At 47.1% G+C, this 24,300-nt stretch overlaps 1 protein-coding gene across 1 annotated transcript; it reads right to left on the reverse strand.

Moving 5' to 3' along the window:
* Positions 1 to 12,562: 12,562 nt before the first annotated feature.
* Positions 12,563 to 13,597, reverse strand: LOC307001439 (gamma-crystallin M2-like). The gene is made up of 3 exons (XM_079617931.1): positions 13,475 to 13,597; positions 13,095 to 13,337; positions 12,563 to 12,895 (listed from the first exon to the last, which is right to left on the reverse strand). The coding sequence occupies exons 1-3, from the start codon at positions 13,481 to 13,483 to the stop codon at positions 12,623 to 12,625; spliced, it is 525 nt and encodes a 174-aa protein (XP_079474057.1). The 5' UTR covers positions 13,484 to 13,597; the 3' UTR covers positions 12,563 to 12,622.
* Positions 13,598 to 24,300: the final 10,703 nt, after the last annotated feature.

Genomic DNA, 24,300 nt, shown 5'->3' on the forward strand with positions numbered 1-24,300 from the left:
GAGTCCCGGAAAGCCCCGTTTTCAGCCAGGATGCGCACTTCTGCTTCGAGGAAAGCTAACGTTACAGTGTTAAAATCCCGCCGCGGCCGGGTTTCACTAAAATGTCTCGCTCGCACAGTCCCAACATACGCGACCGTGCCAGTGTATTTTGCAGTCACCAAATCGGCATCATGGCCCGTTTGCCTGCACACAAACGCCGTTTTCACGACGCCCCAGGTAAATCTGAAAATGTATTTTCTGGTGTCCCGGCCACGGCCGATGGTGTAATGTGTGTATCCGTAATGCCCACGACTCAGTGCCCATTCGTACACACAAGCACAGCCCTACACAACAGGGCTTGCACACATAAAATCGACTCTGTCGATTGTGCGTCACATGTAAGTTAGTGAACGTGCCCGCTTTTCAGTGCCCACAATCACTACACACTGTATGTCCCGTGGTTTCGGTAAAAACGAAACGAATGCACGGTCAGTCGGTTCTGATAGACAGTACTCTCTGTGCTACACGGTGTCCCGGCCACAGCCGATGATGTAATGTGTGTAACTGTATGCCCACGACCAGTGCCCATTCGTACACACAATACAGGGCTTGCACACATAAAATCGACTCTTTCGATTGTGCATCATATGTAGTGAGCGTGCCCGCTTTCAAGTGCTCTCAACTCAGAGAGCCGAGCGTGCGCGGGATGCATACTGTGTTAAACATGCCCCCCGCCTCACACGCCACGGCGTCCATGTTACAGCACACGGTTGCTCTCGTGTCGCCGCCATTTCGCGACCAGGGCCCAGATTACATTCAACCCCTAGTCACACGTGCAGATGCATGGGAAAGACTTCCCGGGGTCTCAGAATGGGTGCTAGAGACTATAAAAAGAGGCTATTCGCTACAGTTTCATCGACGCCCTCCCCGTTTCACGGAGAAAGTCGAAACCACGGTAAAAACAGAAGTAGCACACCTACTTCGAGCCGAAATAGCGAAGCTATTGAGCAAAGGGGCCATAGAGCCTTTATCTCAAGCTCAAAGCGAAGGGGGTTGGTACAGCAGATATTTCCTGGTACCCAGGAAAGACGGGGGTCTCAGACCCATTTTGGATCTAAGACGTCTGAACAAAGCGCTAGCAAGGCGAAAGTTCAGAATGCTCACGACCAGAAAAATCCTCGCGCAGATTCGCCGAGGAGACTGGTTTATGGCGATAGATCTGAAAGACGCGTATTTTCACATACAAATTGCGTCACGTCACAGGCGATTTTTGAGATTCGCCTTCGAGGGCCGGGCATATCAGTACACAGTCCTGCCATTCGGCCTATCCCTAGCACCTCGTACATTTACAGTGTGCATGCGGCGCTGGCACCCCTGAGACTCCGAGGCATTCGAATTCTGAACTATTTGGACGATTGGCTGATTCTGGCTCAATCGCCTTCAGAACTCGCTCACCACAAGACACTAATACTCAATCACCTCGAGTGCTTAGGTCTGAGAGTCAATTGGGAGAAAAGTTCACTGTTTCCCAGTCAAAGGGTCTCCTTTTTAGGACTGGATCTGAACTCGCTGTCTATGACAGCACAGCTGTCATCACAGCGCAGGCAGGACACCCTGCAAATGGCGAAATCCTTCTGCAGCGGCCATTTAGTGCCGCTCAAGAGATTTCAGAAAATGCTAGGCCTCATGGCCTCAGCCTCAGCGGTACTGCAGCTGGGCCTGCTGCGCATGCGCCCACTGCAGTTCTGGTTGAAAGCGCGCGTACCGCGCCGAGCATGGTTGCACGGTCGTTATCGCCTCAAGGTCAATCAGGAATGCATTTCAGCCCTGACACCATGGAGAGCGTCAGACTGGTACCGGTCAGGTGTAAGCCTGGGGACTTCCTCGAGCCTGAAGGTGGTGTCCACGGACGCGTCCACCTCAGGCTGGGGAGCACTGCTCGACGGCAGACCGTTCTTTGGCCAGTGGCCAGAACGAGCCAAACTACCGCACATAAACTGCCTGGAAATGATGGCGGTGGACTTTGCGCTGAGGCGTTTTTGTCCCCGGATAAAAGGGCACCACGTCCTGGTCCGTTCGGACAACATGTCGGTAGTAGCCTACATAAACCGCCAGGGGGGCGTGAAATCCCGAAACCTATTCAGGTTAGCGGAACGCATACTGGTATGGGCCCAGCACAACCTGCGCTCGTTGAGAGCAATGCATGTGCCAGGCCACCTGAATGTAGGCCCAGACAGACTCTCACGGAACAATGTTCCGACGGGAGAGTGGTCTCTACACACACAGACAGTGCGTCTGCTGTGGAAAACGTTCGGCAGAGCGGAAATAGACCTGTTTGCAAACCAGGAAAACGCTCACTGCCCAGAATTTTTTTCGAAGAGCACGAACGCGCTGGCCAGTGTCTGGCCCCGCCGTCCGCTCTATGCTTTTCCCCCTGTCTCACTCCTGCCTCAAGTGCTGGAGCGGATCAAGGAAAGCGGATGCTCGGTGCTACTAGTCGCTCCATACTGGACGAATCAACCCAGGTTCCCAGTTTTGATGTGACTGAAGAGTACTGCCCCGTGGCCGGTTCCAGTGAGGAGAGACCTCCTCTCGCAGGCCAAGGGCTCGATTTTGCATCCTCGCCCGGAGCTCTGGTCCCTACACGTATGGGCCATAAACGGGTACCCGCTAACCTCCCAAAGGGAGTGTTAGACACGATCGAACAGGCTAGGGCTCCGTTCTACTAGACGGCTCTACGCTTCCAAATGGTCGGTGTTCTCTGGCTGGTGTTCAGACCAAGGTCTGTCACCGCTTCAGTGCGGGGAAACGGAGATTCTCTCCTTCCTCCAGGAACTGTTGGATAAGGGAAGAACCCCATCCACGCTCAAAGTCTATGTGGCTGCCATATCAGCGTTCGTTAATCCAACGCTTGGCCATTCACTGGGCAGAAACGACCTGGTGGTCCGTTTCCTTAGAGGAGCCAGGAGGTTAAACCCTCCAAGGCCTCCTTCAGTCCCCGTTTGGGACCTTTCTACAGTGTTGAACGCTATGAAAGGGGCCCCTTTCGAGCCTATTCACTCAGTTGACATGAAACACCTGTCTTTCAAGACCGTGTTTCTTCTGGCTCTCGCTTCAGTGAAGCGTGTGGGGGATTTGCAAGCGCTCTCAGTTAGAGCTTCTTGTATGGAGTTCGGGCCAAACGACTCTGTAGTCGTGTTGAAACCGAAGCATGGGTACGTACCTAAGTCCCTCAACACACCGTTCAGGGCTCAGGTCATCTCCCTGTCGGCCCTGCCGGCCTCGGAGGACGGAAATAGCTCCCTTTGCCCGGTCAGGGCATTGAGAGCTTATGTGTCCCACTCTGCTGTTTTTCGACAGATGGAGCAGCTCTTTGTTTCGTTCAGTGGGCGCTCTAAAGGGCGAGCCGCGACGAAACAGAGTCTATCTCGATGGGTAGCGGATGCCATTGCGCTAGCCTACGCATCTAGAGGTTTGGAATGCCCCCTGGGCATCAGAGCACATTCTACGAGAGGCATGGCCTCTTCGTGGGCTTGGTATAGTGGAATCTCGCTACAAGATATCTGTATGGCGGCAGGCTGGGCCTCCCCGTCTACATTTATACGGTTCTATAACCTAGAGGTTCCTGCGCTGCAGGCTAAACTGCTCTCGGTCTAGAAGACTATGTTTTAGTGTTCCTGCCCCACGTTGCGGCCCAGGTCACTTCAATGTTTAAGCATCACTCACTGACATGGTGTCCCATGAGCATGCTATTACCCCTCATATATATATTTAATATTTTCATATATATGTTATTATGCCCTTAGAGGCACTACTATAAAGGGATGATGCTATTTTAGCCGCTCTCCCTATACTTCTTGGGGTAGGCACTTGTATGCCAGGGCGCGCGCGCCCTTAGGTGTCTGTGTCGGTCCAAGAGCACGCACGGCGTTTTACATGGGGTTCCCGTAGCGTTCTTTCGACGCAGTACGAGAGAACTCTACGTAAGAGAACGTACTCGGTTACTAACGTAACCTCGGTTCTCTCTAGGAGAGGGAACGAGTACTGCGTCTCATGCCGTGCGTGCCCACGCTGCGTCGCTTTCGTGACGAAAATCGGTGTGTTAGACAGCTATGCTCGTATTTATAGACCTAGGCCACGCCTGTTTCGGCGGGAGATGACGCAGAATGGGCGCGAAGCGCCCTCATTGGTCAGCGTCTCTGGCCTCGCATAGGCTGTGCTTTTCTGGCGGAGCAGCCAATGGGTGAGCGATATTGCTCCGCCTAGGGTTGTATGCTACAGAAAAGCGTTTTACATGTTTACAAAATTAAGGATTAATTTTTAGGCTTCAATCTCGACAAAGAAATACTTTCCCGTAGCGTTCTTTCGACGCAGTACTCGTTCCCTCTCCTAGAGAGAACCGAGGTTACGTTAGTAACCGAGTACGTTTTAATGATCAGTAATGTTTCATATTTTTTTAATGAAAACAAAAAGCAGGGCTGTGTTTTTTATTTCGTGTTGTTATAAATATATGCAGTGAAGATAATTAATGTATGCGTTGCCTGAACCATGTTTATATGACCATTCATTTGTTTAATATTTTTTTAAGTAAAAAAAAAAAAAAAAAAAAAGCTGTTTTGCTTTCTTTTAACAGAATCCTTAAAGGGATAGTTCAAGTTAAAATGAAAATTCTGTCATCATATAGCCTACTCACCCTCAAGTTTCAAACCTGTATGAATTTCTTTCTTCTGCTGAACACAAAGGAAGATATTTTGAAGAATATCAGTAACCAAACAGTTAACTGGTCCCATTGACTTCCATGGTAGGAAAAATAAATACTGTGGCGCTGACGCTGTTTATTCTCTGTTATAAATATGCTTACTTGATTCACTTATTGTTGGGGGGAGGTGTCCGGGAGGGAAATGGTTAAGGGGGAGGGGCTTAGGGAGAGGCGGGCGGTTTTTGAGATGAATCTGACAGGGGGGAGAGAAAAGGGAGAGGAGAGACATCTCTGTTTTTGGGAACAGTTAGGACACCTCCTGATACCCGTGTTTTAGGTTGTACACGTTCAGGAAATAAACCTCAGCCGTTTGGTGCTTATAAACCGGATCCTCGTCTGCTGTCTGATTCTCTGGGAAAGTGCACGACGTCACACTGGTGTCAGAAGTGGGACATTAAAACCACAGCTTTCTACTCGTGATTCCCAGAAGACGATGGAGAATAAGCCGGTAAGATCGCTTCAATTATCCGCTGAGAAGTTAGAGCAGAACAGGGGAGAGCCCCGGCATGGGCGGGATGAGCGTAATCCCGAGGGAAAGCATCTAACGTTACGAGACGGAAGAAATGAGCTGATTAGCACACTATCGCCCAATAATCCTTTTCTGCCGCTTTTGCTGAACGAATGTGATCAAGAATATTCACTTAAAACTAGACCACAGACCCCCGCACCCTGTTTTATCATGTCTCGTGCTTTTGGTGAACATGATTTCATAGCGAGCACTCCGATCGCGGGAGGTCGCGGGCGCGGCCGGTCGGCTGACCCGGAAACGGAAATCAGCGAGGATCAAAACATCCGGTCTGTCTCGCGAATTGCGGAGAGAGAAGCTGGTAAACAGAGATGCTGTGTATGGGTCAAAGCGGATGAAGCCCTTTCTTTCAATCCTGAAGATTCAAGCTACAGTTATAATTATCCACAAACGAGCCATATGCATGTCAAAGAGGGGATTTTTGGAGAGAGATACAGCGCCGTTGGTAGCCGAGCTAATCCATTTGTTTTACCAGAACAGATTAATAAACCTTATTCAATCGCTCCCTCTTACAACGTTCAGTGGCCAACTGCACTGCCATATAACTTCCCCCACCAAATGAGCTGTGTCCACAAGCACTCTGACTTACCAATAATGAGTAATAGGAGACAAACAATGGAAACTCAGCCAGTGTGGGACATGTGTCCAACCTTATCAGCAACCTCTCCTTGCTGGCCCTTAGAATCTCCAGCCAGAGAACCCATACCCACTGGCTGCTCCTTTTCTAACCGGCCAATGCAGTCCGTCACACTCATGCCTGACCGGGGGTCTTGTAAAACCCGTAGCTGTCTGAAATTGGGGCGCTATGATGGTCATTCTTCTTATGAGGCGTTCCGGAAGAAGTTTGAGCTGGTGGCCAAGGCTAATGGCTGGGACGAAGCCGAGAGAGTGGGCCAACTCGCAGCGGCTTTAGATGGCGATGCACAACAGGTACTGCTGGATGTCCAGGGAAGTCAGGTGTATAGTGTTCACGCGTTGCATCAGGCTTTGTCTCGCCGCTTTGGGGACATTACACCCCCGCTGGCCTTACGGCAGCAGTTTCAGGAGCGGATTCGTCAACCAAAAGAACCCTTGGGTGTGTTTATGGCTGACCTGCGACACTTAGCCCATCGCAGCTACCCAACGTTCAGCGAAAGCGTGAGGGATGCATTGGTTCTGGACGCGTTTGTACGGGGATTGACCCCAGATCGGTTGCGACAGCAAGTACGAATAGCTCAGCCATCTAACTTTGACGAAGCCCTTGATCAAGCGCAGGTTATAGAGGGGATATTGGATGAACGGCTCAGCGGAACGTTAAGCAACAATAATGTTGGCCGCCCCAGGGTTTTTGCTGCATGTTCCGGGGAACAGACTCACCCGCAAACGGTTAAGGTGAATACGTCCGAGAGGGAACCTATGATTTGTTGGCGCTGTGGAAAAACAGGTCATTTGCGCCGGGAATGTGCGACCCTGGATGTGGCTGGGTCCACTATGCCGTCGGGAAATGGTCAGGGGCCGGAGTAGAGGGAGGTGCTCTCGGCCCATCAGCCATTTCAGAACCTCCCTGTGGATCGTCTGTTGCGTTGGTTAGTCCAGTAGAGTGCTGCCGAATTGAGGCCAAAGTGGATGGACAACTAGTGCGGGCCTTGTTGGATACTGGCTCTACAGTCACCATTATTCATCCTAAATTCTTGACAAGGAGGGTCCTTCAGCCAGCTCGTTTTCCCCTGGTCACTGTCATGGGTGAGAAAGCAACTTTGATGGGCCGTTGTGAGGCGGAAATCTGTGTGGAGGGACACAGTACAGTTATGTGGGTTTGGGCCGCTGAGATTCCAGAATATTGTCTCCTGGGTATCGATTTCCTACACCAGGCAGCTGCGGTTTTGGACTTGAGGGCAGCGACCCTAACGCTAGCTGGAAAATGTTCGGTGCCAATTCACTTTAATTCTATATGGATGGGTCCTCAGTCGCACTACGTGGGTCGTCTGAATCCTGGCTCACAAGCACAGGGAGTCCCGGGTCCAAACTCTTCAATTTTGTCACCAACGTCACAGTCTGTAGAGACACCATGGTCTGGCTCTGCAGTCGGGCTTCCCACCATTCCACCCCCAGCCGTCTCTGATGGTGGGAACTGCAGTCAAGTTGAGGAGAGCCCAGTTTTGATGCAAGCAGCAAAAGCTGTTTGGGAGAGAAGTAGTGAGGGTTTGGAAGAACTGCAGAAGCAGAAATTATGGCGAGTGATGAAACGCCATGATAACCTCTTTGCTGCCTCAGCCAGTGATGTCGGGCAGACGAAGTTGGTACAACATTGTATAAACACGGGGGATGCACCACCCATCCGGCAACGTGCGCGGCGGTTACCTCCCATAAGGCAGTCGGCTGCAGATCACTGCCTAGAAGAGATGAAAGCTTCGGGAATTATAGAGCCATCGGAAAGCCCGTGGGCCTCGCCGGTGGTATTGGTCCCCAAGAAGGACGGTGGCTGGCGTTTCTGTGTCGACTTCAGACGCTTGAATGAAGTGACTGTCAAGGACTCCTACCCGCTTCCGCGGGTTGATGAGTCTCTGGATCGGATCACTGGGTCCAGGTGGTTCTCTTCACTAGATCTGCGTAGCGGGTATTGGCAGGTCCCTCTCAGTGCTGATGCGAGACCAAAGACTGCCTTCACGACAGGGACAGGCCTCTGGCAGTTCAAGACTATGCCCTTTGGTCTGTGCAACGCTCCGGCAACCTTTGAGCGGCTGATGGAGCGGGTACTCCAGGGTATTCCAAGAGAGGTGTGTCTGGTTTATTTAGACGACATTTTAGTGCATGGAAAAGACTTTGAATCGGCCTTGAGTGCTCTCGATCTAGTCATGACCAGAATAGCCCAGGCTGGCCTGAAATTGCACCCGGAGAAGTGCCAGTTGATGCAGAAAGCCGTGACCTTCTTGGGCCATTATGTGAGCGCGGCAGGGGTGGCCACTGATGACCAGAAGACAGCAGCTGTTCGCGATTGGCCGGTCCCGTGCAGCCTTAGGCAGTTGCGAGCTTTCCTAGGACTAGCGTCGTATTACCGGAAATTCGTCCCTGGGTTCGCCACTGTTGCTGCTCCCCTCCATGAGTTGACAAAGAAATCACAGCGGTTCCAGTGGGGGCAAGAACAGCAGCAGGCTTTTGAAAGCCTGAAGGAGGCTTTGTGTCATATGCCCGTCTTGGCCACCCCAGACCCTAGATTGCCATTCATCCTGGATACAGACGCCAGCAATGTAGGTCTGGGTGCGGTTCTCTCCCAGGAGGGGGAAAAGGGAGAGAGAGTGATTGCCTACTATAGTCGGGCCTTCAACAGGGCGGAGCGTAATTACTGTGTGACCCGACGAGAACTCTTAGCCGTGGTGGAGGCAGTGAGCCATTTCAGACATCACGTCTGTGGTCTTCATTTCGTGATCCGAACAGATCATGCTTCCCTACGTTGGTTGTTGTCTTTCCGGGAGCCAGAGGGACAGGTGGCACGGTGGATAGAACGCCTGCAGGAGTTCCAGTTCACCATTCAGCATCGCAAGGGAGAAAATCACCAGAATGCGGATGGGTTGTCAAGACGCACCTGTATGGCATCCTGCCCACAATATGAGCGACTGGCTGGATATGTGATGCAGGGACCGGCTGACACGAAACCGGAGACGGGGATGGAGGCGTCTTGTTGTGCAGTGCTGCCTGATTCAAATGTAGCATGGGCCGCTGAGCAGCGCAAGGACCCCGAGCTCCAAGTAGTTATCGACTGGGTGGAAGCCGGGAGGAGGCCTACGTGGGAAGAGGTCATGGCTTTTGGACCAGTGGTGAGGGGGTTGTGGTCTATGCGGGATGGCCTGGCATTGAACTTGGGATTGCTGCAGAGAGGATTCGTGGAACCTGTGACAGGCGTAACCAGGTGGCAGACAGTAGTGCCTAAGTCCTGTCACCGCTCGGTTCTGGAAGCAATGCATGGACAACCGGGGGTAGGACATTTTGGAGTAAACAAAACATTAAAACGAGTTCGGCAAGAGTTCTATTGGCACACCTGCCGTAGGGATGTGGAGTCATTCTGTCGTCGGTGTGATGCCTGCACTGCTAAAAAAGGTCCGACGGGCCGGTCTCATGCCCCGCTACAACAACGGCTGGTAGGCTGTCCCATGGATCGTGTGGCCGTAGATGTCCTAGGACCGTTTCCACAGACCCCTCGAGGAAATCGATTTGTGGTAGTCGCAATGGACTACTTTACAAAATGGCCAGAGGCCTATGCTGTTCCCAACCAGGAGGCGGGGACAGTGGCGGATGTCCTTTTGGAAGGTCTGTTTGCTCGCTTTGGGGTTCCCTCTGAGATGCATACGGATCAGGGGAGGAACTTTGAGTCACATGTGTTCTCTGAGTTCTGTCGGCAGTTGGGTATCCGGAAGACAAGGACAACTCCCCTACACCCTCAGAGTGATGGGTTAGTAGAGAGGTACAATCGAACACTGGCCACTCAGCTAGCCTTGTGTGTGAGCCAGGATCAAAAGGACTGGGATCTTCAGTTGCCGATGGTCTTGCTTGCAAGTCGGAGTGCGGTGCAGGAGACCACCGGATGTACGCCAGCTCTCCTCATGCTGGGCAGAGAATTGCGAACCCCATCCCCCCTGCTGATGGGTCAACCACCAGATGCACCAAAGGCCCCGCCCGGGTTGGAGTATGCCCATCAGCTACAGGACCGGCTGCAGTCAGTCCATGAGTTTGCTCGTCGTCAGGCTTTGCAGGCGGGTATACGCCAAAAACGGGCATATGACCATCATTGTACAGGACGTGATTTTAATGATGGGGAGCTGGTATGGGTCTTTAGTCCGAAGAGGAAAAAGGGACGTTCACCTAAGCTGGATTCTGCCTGGGTAGGACCCTGTTACGTAGTGAAGAGGCTGGGAGAGTCTGTTTATCGTGTGCGGAAGAGGCCTGGGGGACAAGCTGTGGTGTTACACCGGGACAGGATGGCTCCATATTTGGGAGAACGGCAACCCTTCAAGAGCAGAGGACAATGGCAGACCGCTGGGGCGACCCACCCTGCGGACGGAGGAGCTGGAGACGCAGCGTCGGACAAGGGGTGGGGAACTTCAGCGGGCTGTGAAGAGGGTGACCTTTTGACCCAGGCTCCTGGGGGCACTCTGGATACTCTCGGAGGAGCTGGAGACGCAGCGCCGGGAGGGTCTGGAGTTCTTCTGGGGCGGTCTGGGTTGGGGGCGCCTGAAGATCGCACCATGAGCACTGATCATCGTTCGAACGGCAGCAAACATCGCAATGGAAGCCAACGTATCACCCCAGAGGTGGAGTACCGGTCGACTACCCCCTTGAGGCCTAGACTACCTGCCAGTGAGCCGCAACAGACCCCAAGAGCGAGGATGGGATCACGACTTCGGCCCAGAGAGGCACTTCGGGTGCCCCAGCATTTCATGGATTTCACCTTCCTCGGGGACGAGGAAACTTGAGGAGGGGGCAATGTGGCGCTGACGCTGTTTATTCTCTGTTATAAATATGCTTACTTGATTCACTTATTGTTGGGGGGAGGTGTCCGGGAGGGAAATGGTTAAGGGGGAGGGGCTTAGGGAGAGGCGGGCGGTTTTTGAGATGAATCTGACAGGGGGGAGAGAAAAGGGAGAGGAGAGACATCTCTGTTTTTGGGAACAGTTAGGACACCTCCTGATACCCGTGTTTTAGGTTGTACACGTTCAGGAAATAAACCTCAGCCGTTTGGTGCTTATAAACCGGATCCTCGTCTGCTGTCTGATTCTCTGGGAAAGTGCACGACGTCACAATACTATGGAAGTCAATGGGACCAGTTAACTGTTTGGTTAACGACATTCTTCAAAATATCTTTCTTTGTGTTCAGCAGAAGAAAGAAATTCATACAGGTTTGAAACAACTTGAGGGAGTATATGATGACAGAATTTTCATTTTAAAGTGAACTATCCCCTAGGGTATCGGTATCGGCTCCGATACTGCCATTTTGTCCGGATCGGTCAGACGAGGCTGATCCCAATCCGATATTGTGCGTATTCTGTCATGGTTAGTCCCACAAAAGGCACAAATACATTATAAAGCATTACAATTTTCTCGTGGATTATATTATAAATGTTGAGAAGCCATTCTATAGTCTAATATGAGCTAGAAAGGCATATTTAAGTCGTTAAATTCAAGTTCAGGTAAACTCTTCCCTCCGCTGCGGCTGTCATTCTCCCTTCAGCATCAAACAGCGCGTCGCGTTCGGTTACAACAGTCAACACGATGAAAAACTCTCTCCAAGATGATTCAATGTTAATATTATTATACTTGATCTGTAGATAAAGGTCTATGGTTTCGCATAAAATTACTTTATCTTGCTGGACTGTATGCTGGACTGTATGGCTGTACGAATCATGTTTCTACCGGGTGTCTCTCACAACACTGGAGTAGAGAGCACTGATTGATTCACGCGCACAGTAACTAAAATGTAAAACTGTTAAAAGACAAGACTGAATAAATTATTGCATAGATAGATAGTATTTAGATACTGTATAATACACTACGCATCAATGGGTCTTGACTCTGTCCTCAGTGCTTTGAACTGTTTACGGACTCGACGCGGCTGTGACTCATGTTGCTTCAAGCACACCATTCTGCATTTTTTTACTAAATGCTCAGATTTTATACAATTATTGTGCACTTGTGATTTTCTAGAGTAAATTTTACTGCTGAATTATCCACTAATCTAGTTTATAATAGCATTTTTTTAAATGATCATATATTTTTTTTCTGATTTGTTGTTTTTCTTTATAATGAAGTTGTCTGTATTAAGTAGCCTAGGTCGTGTTCAACACACAAAATAGTGATTATCAGTTCATCACAGATTCACACTTATAGAAATTCTACTTGATAAAAAAAACTGCACTGGTATTGGTATCCATAATCCCTAATATATTGTATTATTATTATTAGTTCAAGAATAAAATAAAAATATCGGATTGATATCGGTATCGGCAAATAGCCAAAGCTGCGGCATCGGTATCGGTATCGGAAGTAAAAAAGTGGTATCGGGACATTAACCACAATTGTTAAACTGTACTCTAAAAATTCTTGTTTTCCTGTATTTCTTGATACATGTGCCCACTTTTTGACTTGAAGGTAGTTATTTAATTTTTTTCTTAAGGGTTGCTGTTTCGGAATAAGCATGCCAATTATGCATTAAACTTTACTCCCTCTAATTGTATGTAAGTGTGAACTTGTGAAATAACATTTTGTGATTGTGAATTATCTCATGAGGCATTTTTGTGGGAATACAAATATTAATGACACTGAAAGAGTTTCATGAAATTGTTTGTTTTATTTTTATAGAGAAATTAATTAATCATAATGCTAAAACACTAATACATGGAATCCATGATGCGCCTCATGCTCATGAATCTCATGCCACCCATATTGCTGAAGCTCCTGTACTCTCCAGGCCTGAAGTAGGACATCTTGCCTCTGTAGTTGGGCTGATCATACATGAGCCAGTGGCCGTCCATCACATGACAGGACTGGCAGTGAGACATGCGGTAACGGTCCATAAGGTTGTCACAGTCATCCATCATCTCGTGCATCTGACCCATGAAGTTCTCCCTCTCGTAGATCCTCATTCTGTAGGATCCCCTGTGCTGTTGTGGAAGAGAAGTAATTTAAGTTTATCAGTTTTTACAGTAAACAACATCTAAAACAGTGTAGTTATGCCTCTTTGTAGATCACCATTGTGAAATGATCCTCTTTAAAAAAAGATTTAATCTAAAAAAATTTTTTTTTACAGTAATTACCCCAAGTTGATTTATTATGGACACGTTAAAATGCTATATAACTCACCATTGGGATCATACGGCAAGACCTGATGCAGTTGCTCATTCCAAACATAGACATGTAGTCAGCATACTCGCCCCTTTTAAAGAAATACTGATTTCCCATGTAGTTGGGATGATCATACATCATCCAGCACCCACTCTCTACTCTGCAAGAGTGACAGCGGTTCATGTAGGAGGAGAAGTCACCACTGTCGCCCATACACTCATAAGAGCGACCCTGGAAGTTCCTGTCCTCGTAGAAGATGACCTGAAAATTAGTCAAAAATTGTGTTAATTGGTTGTTAATGTATCCTGAAAGAATATTTGGAATTTGGCAACATTACAATTTATGTTTAAGGTGCTATATAACAATTTATAATGTAAATCAAAATGTTAAGAACGTACTTTGCCCATGATGACAGTCTGTCAACTGTTAACAAGTTGATATGGCTCCAATGCACTGCTCTTTGCGCTTGGCTACCTTTATATACCTGTCCCAGTTCAAAGACTGTATGTCCCCTATTGTATATGAATGCCTGACCCAGCATTGCAGTGCACTGGCCTTTTACGTAGTCAACTGTGTTCTACACGTGACTAGATCATGCTTTCCACCTGTTTCAATGGTTCCTTTTTTATTCCTTTTTTTCCCCAACAAGAATGATGGGAATGTTTTCACCGTTTTCCCCAATTCATTTTAAAATGCTTTTTGGCACAGAATTGGTTATTTTGAATGAATTTATTTGGAGGAAATGGAATCATCCAAAATATCTAGAGCTTAGTATCTGAGCTCTGTCATATTTTCATAATCCAATTACTAGTAATATCAAAATTCATTCAAAATTTCGTTACAGTCATGGAACTTAAAAGGGATGCAATAAGTGAAATTAGATATTGCCAATCTGTGTTGCATATTCCAGGATCCACCAATATGAATTATTAAAGGGTAAGTTCGGTATTTTACACTTAAAGCCCTGTTTACAGATCGTATCTGATGAAATAGAACGGTTAAAATTAAAATTTGGACACATGCTCCTGTCCCGAGAATTTTAGGTTTAGTTCGCTTCCCCCCCACACCCCCACAATGGTTGTCTATGTGCACTGGAAGATTCCTTCCTAAAACACATTAAACTTTCGTTTACAAAGACGTGAAACTCACCGAGTGGTCAGGGGTGTTCACTGGTATGTGCACTCAAAAATCGCTGAAAAAGATGTATTCCAACAGGTTTTATCGTAGTTTTTGTCCAACTCCATTAAGTTGTATTGGATTCGCTGTGTGAGGTAACGTTACAGTATTACTCCGCCGCGGGAAACGGAAATGGGGTTGTTTGTATGCTTTTTGTAGTCTTATGTAGTCGCGGACGCGGTATCGTAGGCTAAGCTATCTAAACATTTTTACAAGATCGAAGCTATCTGTGTCAACTTAGAAATGGATTCCGAGACATTTATATGGGAGGATGACGGTTTTGAGATCGATTTTGATGGATAGGGTTATAGGTTTGAGCCTGAATATTCAGAGGAGGAATTTCTGCAAAGAAAGGCAGAGTTTGAACGGCAGTTGACAACGGAGTCCAGTGTTACGCCTGTTGCCGAAGCTGCTGCTGTCTAAGGCTTACAGGCACTTGGTGGTGTTCCTTTTGCCACGAATCTTCCCGCAATTCGGAACTGCACAAATTCGCCACATTATTAGCTGTCTGTTTGTAATGCTTTCAATGAAGACAGCGATCTTCTGCTTCTTCTGTGTATATGCCCGTGGTTTGCTTGCAATTGGAAAAGGTGCATTATCGCCACCAACTGAGCTGGAGTGTCTATTATTCAATCTCTCAACGGAAGAATCACGGGTGTGACGCGTTTGGCAAAATAGGTCCACAAAAGCTAAATAAACCTAAAATTCTCAGGACAGCAGCATGTGTCCAAATTTTTATCTTAACCGTTCTATTTCATCAGATACGATCTGTAAACAGGGCTTTAAGTGTAAAATACCGAACTTGTCCTTTAAGCTGGAATGACAATTTGTCCCTGCCTATGGTCTGTTTTTAAAATGATACATTTATGTTTTGGTAGTCACGGTATAACACAGTAGAGAGTAACAGGAACATATTGAAATAGAAAGATGGAATATTATCTGGAAATTACACTGATTGTTCTCAAATCCATCATAGTCTAGAACACCATGACTCAGTTAGTGAACGTATACCATTGTTGAGCTTAAAATATCTTGATTTTTGTACTTTCGTTTACATAACAAATTGGGTAGAGTATGGACAAAACCCAATGTTCTTAAGTAAAAATTACATTTAAAGGGGTGGTATAATGCCTTTTCACAAGATGTAAAACAAGTCTTTGATGTCCCCAGAGTGTGTATGTGAAGTTTTAGCTCAAAATACCCCACAGATATTTTTATAGCATGTTAAAAAAATGTTTGTGTGTGTCCCTTTAAATGCAAATGAGCTGCTGCTCCCAGCACAGTGGGCGGAGCTACAACAGTTTGTGTCCTTTTACCTCACACAGACATGCACTGAAAATTTCAATGTTTATGTTCAAACCGGAGTCAGACAATGATGGAGAGACTCAAGAAGAAGTGACAACATGTAGAAGCAACAGGCCATTTCCGAATGGTTAGTTGATGAATTTATGTAGCTTATTGTGTAGTTATCTTCTAGTCATTGATTAGCATATTCTGTCATGATAATCTATAAATCGTGGGCAGGGTTTATGTCAATTTTAGGGTTCGTAATGTCACTAACCCGGGAGGAATGTTGTGTAGTCCCTACCAGCCATTTGTTGTAGTCCTTAAAAAAACAATTTCTTTAAAAGCAAATATCTCCCTTTGCTTTGAACTTTGAGCGTTGTAACTTTGCAGATGTTGTTTATGCTCAAACAGCAAAAAAGTTAGAAAAGTGAAATAATCAACCACCCCTTTAAAGAGATAGTTCACTGACTCAAACATTCTCTAAACAAAATTACACCCCACTGACTTTCATTAAATGGACAAAAATATATATTTTTCAAATGATCTTGGTCATAAGAAAATCATAGGATTCGGAATAATGTTGGGTAAATTACAAAATATGCATTTTCGAGTGAACTGCCCATTTAAGATAGTATTTTAAATATTGTTCCCTATCAAGGGAACTCCCGCTGCGTTTACGCAATGGGAACACTTCCAAGTGTCTCGTCATGAAGCACATGTATAATCAGTCCAATGAATGAGCGGGACGTCAGGTGACGTCATAGACCAGGAAACTATAAATCACCCCTGAACGCAGAGCGTGACAGCTTCTGTTTCTTCAGCGAAGCGCTCTCTGTGTGAATGAGATATATCCAGGCAGCTGCAGACCCGCAGCACCACCAGTTTCAGAACCCCAGCGCCAGAACCCCAGCGCCAGAACCGGAAGTGAGGGAGTTAATGAGACAAGCAATACAAGTCTACAATAACTACAAATTAATTTAATATATATTCCTTCTGGAGATGCCGAATGTTTTGTTCAAATATTTGACTTGCTGTATCCACATTATAATAGATATAGGATCTACAGATGTACACTAGGCTACTCTGCATTGTGAAAAGCCAGTGTCAAGGTCCAGCACACTTCTGAATGATTGGTGCCAGTTTTCATAATTAATTTAACAATGTGTCACTTTACAATAGTTTGTGGCATTTTCTCTCATGCTAGTTTACAATTATTAGAAATACCTGATTGGTAAGTGTCAATTTGTGGTGCACAAACAACATACTCCTGCTTGTAGTACCACTTTAATAAGAACATTTTACTAAAATAGCTAAATAGTTTCTATATTCTTGTATAGTTACAAATTACAGCTTAACTCCTATATACAAATATAAATAAATGTGTTATCATAACAACTGTATTTACAATATGTAGGTAAATACATTGTCAAAATTATTATAAAAAAATAACCATAGTAAATATAAATGCATACAACGGACCACGATAGTAAAAATATGGTGAAGCCCAATGTTTCTGTACCCTAATGTATCATTATAACATACGTATAAATATGACGTTTCGTGTGTAATAAAAGCATACCGTTTCATGTCTAAGCAAATTACGCTCTAAAACGTTAGGTGGCGTTACTCGGTTTAGAACGTAAGCTCCGCCCCTCACTTCCGGTTCTGGCGCTGGTGTTAGAACGTAAGCTCCGCCCCTTTCTTCCGGTTCTGGCGCTGGGGTTCTGAAACTAGTGTTGCTGCGGGTCTGCAGCTGGATACTATAGGAGAGAATCGGTCTGATTCTGTCTGTCTTATTTATTGTTGTCTGTCAAGTTGCAATATATATTTTATGGCAAAAAAAAGAGCAAACAAGCGTTGTGTTGTTCCCTGCCCACGTTATTTTACGAGCGGACACACACACACATCAGCTTGTTTGGGAGTGGAGCATGTTAACAGTCAGTTCTCGAGGGGACTGCCTGTGAGCATTGCTAGAAGCTGTCCGTGAGGACGCTCTGTCTGCTCCCGCCGGCCGTTCTTCGAGGATGACGGTTCGGTTCGCGCTCCTCGAGGTGCGGGTCCCGCTGTTGCCGAGGCGCGGCGGGGACTCGTTTCGTGGGGTTCGCAAACGGATCTGACAGCGGGGGTTGAGACGGGCGCGCCCTATCTCGGCTCTCATCTGCCAGATCCAGTGGCTTTTCTCGGGGAGAAGCACGCGCTGCGTTTCTCCTCCCCGCGATGAGACACTCATGCTGCGATTTCCAGTTCCGAGGAACTGGTATCGTTTATGTTTTGTTAAGAAAGAGAGAACAAAACAATAAAGAATATATATATAAAAAATAAGTTTGCTCATAACTCTGTTGAATAAAGAGGAGCTTATAAAAGGAGGTTTTATCTAGTGCTGTTGCTAAGTTAAATATTTACTGGCCAGCCAACATTATGAGAGAGAGAATATAATGATAAAAAATCTGAGAGTGAGAATATAATGAATATAAACTCTATATCTCAGCCTCCTCGTCGGGGATTGCCCCCCCCCCCCCCCCCTATCTGCACACTGAGGTGTCGAGATCGTGGAATAAACCGGTTTCTATTTATGTGTTTTAAATCCCCAAACTTCTACTATAGTAATTCTATGGGTATTTAGTATCATGGTATGACAGAGCCTCGGGTTAAAGAGACGCTTGCAAGCTATCTCTCTCCTGAGTCGGCGTCATTATAACCCTGACGCTACCCACCAGCCATCATAAATAATAGATCAATATTATTAAGCAGCGCTGGTTGGTAAAGTATATATATATATATATATTTATATATAAGGGCATGGATGAATGTGAGGATGTCAGCGCTGACGCTATTCCAGAATTGCGTCGCGCAACAGACAAACTATACCGGGGAGGGACGGTTTCGAGAAATCGTTTTTCCTCGGCGTCCTCTGGAGGGCGACTCTCTGAGGAGGGTTGCAGCGCTGCCAGTTCGGTTGTTTCCTGCTGGTGGCCACGGAGTGATATAAGTTTTCTGATGTAAAGAAAAATAATATAAAACATGTCTGTTCTTCTGAACTCAGCGCTTTCAAATAAACGAAGGAATAAACTATTCAGCGGCGTTCCAGAGGTTTCTTCCTCACCGATCTAATGTTCCTGAGACTGCTGGGAAGCAGTCTCAACCTACTAAAGCTCCTCGCAGCATAAAGTGCTGCAAAAAGAAAGAAAAGAAGCCTGACACCGAGGCTGCAGGCTTCTGAGGATGGTCCCCTCCGGGGTAGGGCGGTTTTGAGAAATCGTTTCTTCTCGGCGCCCTCTGGGGTGCAACTCTCTGAGGAGGGTCGCAGCGCTGCCAGTTCGGTTGTTCCCTGCCGGTCCTCCGTTCAGGGCACCGAGGTGTCAGCGTCCCCAAACGATCCTCCGAGGAGGGTCGTAGAGTGGTCAGTTCGGTTTCCCTGCCGGTTCGCCGTTTCAGGGTACCGAGGTGCCTGCTTTTTCCAACGATCCTCCGAGGAGGGTCGTTGGAACTAGGAGTTAGAGGTAGGCAAGATCTGAGGACTGTCGTTATCTCTAATAAAACTTGGACAAGAAGTCCTGACGCTGAGGCTATCAGGCTTCTGAAGGTTCCTCCGGGGCAGGGACGGTTTTGAGAAATCGTTTCTCCTCGGCGACCTCTGGGGTGCGACTCTTTGAGGAGGGTCGCAGCGCTGCCAGTTCGGTTGTTCCCTGCCGGTTCGCCGTTCAGGGCACCGAGGTGTCAGCGTCCCCATACGATCCTCCGAGGAGGGTCGTAGAACGGTCAGTTCGGTTGTTTCCTGCCGGTTCGCCGCTTCAGGGCACCGAAGTGACTGTTCAACCAAATCCAGAGGCCAGTCTCCAGAGACTGGTGCCCTTAGCAGAATTTCTGGCAGCGTGGTTACTACTGCCACATATTTCTCAGTGGGTCCTGCTCACTATAGAAGGGTTTCAGAATTCAGTTCGGTTCTCGTCCGCCCAGATTTCTAGGGGTCCTCCCCACAGTGGTGGACCTCGAGCAGGCTCTGGTTATGGAGCAGGAAGTGCTGACACTTTTGCAAAAGGAGCTATAGAAGGGGTTCCTCCTCCCAGCAGACAGTCAGGGTTTTTCAGCCGTTACTTCATTGTTCCGAAAGAGGATGAAGGGTTGCGTCCTATTCTAGATCTGCGTCAATTAAACGGCAGGTTTCAGAATCTCAAGTTCAAAGTATGCTTAGGCTAATATAATTGTGCACAGATTCAGTCCGAGGACCGGTTTGTCACAATAGACTTGAAGGACACTTACTTATATATCTATCCTCATCACAGGAGGTTCCTGAGGTTTGCTTTCAGGGGCGAAGCATACCAGTATCGGGTTCTTCCATTCGGCCTATTTTTATCACCCCGCATCTTTACAATATGCGTGGATGCAGCTCTGACTCCTCTGAGACTCCAGGGCATTCACGTATTATATTATATCGACGGTTGGTTGATCCTAGCTCAATCTGAGCATATGGCAGTTCGGCATCGAGATGCCGTCCTGTTTTATTTAAGATGTTGGAGTTGCAACTCAACACCAAGAAGAGTGTGCTCCTCCCAGCTCAGAGGACCACTTTTCTAGGTGTGCTATAACGATTCGCCGTAAATGGCGTAAAACTAGGCCAGTCACTCACTGTGAAGCAGTTACAGACTGTTGGGTCTCATGGCAGCTGCGTCCAATGTATATACTTTTGGCCTTCTGTACATGAGACCCCTGCAGTGGTGGCTCAGGACCAAGGGATTTTCTCCGAGGGGAAATCCGTTTTCACATGATCAAGGTCACGCAGCTATGCCTACGTGCCTCGGTCATGTGGAAGAACCTTGGTTCCTCGCCCAGGCCCAGTGTTGGGGGCTTCCTGTCGACGCATAATGCTATCGACAGATGTTTCCCTCACAAGTGGGGGGTGATCATGAGTGGTCACTCGGCAAAGGGTCTTTGGCAGGACCATCTTCCTTTTTGCACATAATTGGCTAGAAGTGATGGCTGGTATTCCGATTATCTCAATACTTCCTGTCAGACCCGAGAGGTCACCATGTGCCTGTCCTTTCGGACAACACACTGATGGTCTCGTATATCAGAGCAGATATCCTGTTGAGGCAGGGGCTGAGGCCCGGGAATGGACACTTCACCCCGAGGTGGTGGAGCTCCTTTGGGAGAACTTCGGTAAACTCAGTCTACCTTTTTGCATCGTTTATACTACGCATTGCCCTTTGTGGTTCTCCCTGATGCATCCAGCTCCGCTTGGACTGGATACGATGTACTAGGTGTGGTTGAGGCTACACCTGTACGCATTTCCCGATATCTTTGCTCCCGGGAGTTCTGGAGAGGGTTTGCCGGGTAGGGGCTCATCTATTATTAGTAGCCCCATTCTGGCCGGCCCGAGAGTGTTTCTCAGACCTACTGTCCCTTCTAGATGGCTCTCCCATAGAGATTCCGTTCAGGAGGGACTTAGCGTCCCAATCAGGGACACAATATTTCACCCTCTTCCGGAGTTATGGATACTGTGGGCTCGGCCTCTGAGGGGGCCCAGCTCATAGATTCAGGTCTCTCGACCGAGGTCGTGGAGACCATACTCCAGTCTAGAGCTCCCTCCACGAGAATACTGAATATGCATTGAAATAGAAACTGTTCTCTGCCTGGTGCGGAGAACACCTTCTGAATCTTGTTATCTGCCCTGATGGTACAATACTTGATTTCTGCAATTAATGTTTCTTTGCTGGGTTATCTCTGAGGAGAGATCCTTAATTTCGTTTTCTCCGTGGTACATGAGGCTGAGGCCTGCACATACTTGGATTTACACCTGGTAGGGTGATAGTCTTTCTTCACCCCAGGCCGGGTTGTATTCCTAGGTCCCTTCTAAAATTGCGGGTCATTTGTGCTGCAGGCCTTCTGTCCTCCACCTAATACCCCAGATCAGGAAAAACTTAATCTGTTATGCCCTGTCCGGGCTTTGGATGCTTATGTCCACAGAGCTGCCCTGTGGCGTATATAAGAGCAATTATTTGTTTGCTTTGGGTTAACTAGTTAGGTTGCCCTGCATCTAAACAGATAATGAGCAAGCGAGTAGTTGAGGCTATCTCACTTGCTTATGAAGCGGTCGGACAGCCTTCACCTTGGCTGTCCGGGCCCATTCTACGAGGAGTATGGCTGCCTCTATGGCTCTAATTTCGGGAGTTTCCCTTCACGACATTTGTGATGCGGCAGGCTGGCCCTCGCCGCATACATTTGTCAAATTTTATGACTTAGACCTCTCCACTCCTGGGGCTAAGTTGCTTGCTTCTAGTGTACGCAAGGTCTTCACACAGAACGGGCACTTGTCATTATGGCGTAGTGGGTATGGGGTTCCCATTGCGTAAACGCAGCGGGAGTTCCCTTGATAGGGAACGTCCCTGGTTACGTATGTAACCTTAGTTCCCTGAGAGGGAACGAAACGCTGAGTTCGCCTGCCATACTTCCTGCATGCCCTGATCGACTTGCTTCAGGCTTTTCAGAAGCTGTCACGCTCTGCGTTCAGGGGTGATTTATAGTTTCCTGGTCTATGACGTCACCTGACGTCCCGCTCATTCATTGGACTGATTATACATGTGCTTCATGACGAGACACTTGGAAGTGTTCCCATTGCGTAAACGCAGCGTTTCGTTTCCTCTCAGGGAACTAAGGTTACATACGTAACCAGAGACGTTTTTGTGATATAGTGTTCAAATGTGTAGTCTATTTGATGTAGTTCAGGCTGATGTTAGTTTGCATTTCAGTAGAGATTTGTTCTTGATAAAGGAGCACATAATTTACGTTGGACTGTTGATTTAAAATTATTCAACAGTCTGTGTAGTTTTTTAAATATACTAACAGCCATAGTCAGAGGGTGAACCAACTCTAGGGCAAGGCTACATGCGACTCCTCCTCAAAAACACATTTAAACAGAATGTCATGAAATAGTTTAGTGTAGCCTATCAATAACCTACACATCCCAGCACAAACGCTCTTGTTATTAAAGTGGTTATGTTCACAAACCACTATAATTTGAACAGGCAAGCATATGCGTGATTCTGCATGGCAGCCAGTTCGAATAATAAATATCTTAAAGCTAGGGTAGGTAATCCTGTTCAGAAACATTTTGTTTTATACTGGGTGAAATGGTCCTTCCATTCTGATAGTAGTCAATACATTATGTGTTCAGAAAAAGGAATGGAAAATATCTGACCCCTGTAGCAGCTGTAGGACAGTAAAAACTCTGACCAATCACTGCCATTCGGTGCGAATGTAAAGAACCAATCAGATCGTGCACTAATCACATGTCACCGTTTCCGGAAACATTTAGCTCACTACACCGACTAAGCAGGAGTGTGCGGCACAATGGCAGAAAAAATGCAGCCAAAACTACCAATACCAGCTTTGCTTGTAACTACTCGCCCTGACAAAAAGGCTAAAAAAAGAAAGTCTGAGGCAGAAAAGGCTGCAACGAAACTGGCACTTGATAAAGCCAGAGGACAAACTCGGGTCAACATTGGTTCAGCATTTGAACGGTGGAGACAACTAAGGAAGCTGAAGGGCCTAAAAAGCGATGCCGAGGTTGCGGTCTTTCTGCTGGACAGGTAATTATTTGTTTTGCTTCGGGGGGATTTGTTATTTCCATGATATATGTTACGTTAGGCAACGTAGTTACTGTTGTAGCTTGTATTAGCCCAATGCTAACAGTAGCTTCTCTGTCGGTGTAAGCCAGTTGCGTTACAGGTCGTAGGTACATACAGCTTAGCTGACTTTTAGGACATGACATTTTGAACATATTACACAGCCATACTCGCAAGTGTTGATGCCCATAATGTGCTGAAGTACTCGGCTTTCCTGTGACCTGCAGGTGACTCCAAATGTGGATGCGCGTTCATGTTTGTGGGGGGGCGTAGCTTTGGACGGAGCACTGACAGGAGGGGGCGGAGCTTAGAAGAGGTGCCACTTTCAAATCTGGCTAGCTCTCCAACATTACCTACCCTAGCTTTTTTAGTTTAGTTTAGTTTAGTTTAGTTAATAAAACTTTTGCTCAATACGTATTTGGTTCTGATTCTCTGCTTGCAACAAAGGTTATTTTACGATTTAGATTTTGACTACAGGCTCTTAGTAGTACTGTACAGCAAGAAAGACATTTCCCTCCACCATAAATTAACATTTCTTAGAATGAATAAACAATTAACACTGAGGGCCCTATTTTAACGATCTGAAACGCAAGTGTCAAAGTGCAAAGCGCAAGTAACTTTGTGGGCGGATCCCGGCGCTGTTGCTATTTTCCCGGCGGGAAAAATGACTCTTGCGCCCGACGCAAATCTAAAAGGGGTTGGTCTGAAGTAGCTTCATTATTCATAGGTGTGGTTTGGGCGTAACGTGAAATAAACCAATCAGAGCGTCCTCTCACATTCCCTTTAAGAGCCGGCGCGCTTGTTCCACGGCGGATTGCTATTATAACGGCGGATTTGCCGGCGCACGACAGGAGCGGTTCACAGCCGAGGAAACCGACGTTCTCGTCAGGACCGTAAAACACAGAGAAGTGACATTGGGGATGATGGGAGAAACCCACCCAAATTAGCTTCGGTTAAACAGGCGTACAATTTGGGTAGTAAATGTGTAGCCTAATCTAGATATATATATTTTTTTTATCTAGATAGATCTTTTTCACATCTTCACGGACACAATGATTTCCCTCGTGTGTTAATATTTTTCCTTGTAATAATGTATGATTTGCAAAAATTAAAACTGCTGCATCTGTTTATATTAGAGA

This window comes from Phoxinus phoxinus, assembly GCF_949152265.1.
Source record: "Phoxinus phoxinus genome assembly, chromosome: 7".
Classification (NCBI taxonomy): Eukaryota; Metazoa; Chordata; class Actinopteri; order Cypriniformes; family Leuciscidae; genus Phoxinus; species Phoxinus phoxinus.

Coding starts and splice junctions, on each gene's coding strand:
- LOC307001439 (XM_079617931.1), bottom strand. Junction 12,896..13,094: donor CTTGCCGTATGATCCCAATG/GTGAGTTATATA, acceptor CTTCCACAACAG/CACAGGGGATCCTACAGAAT.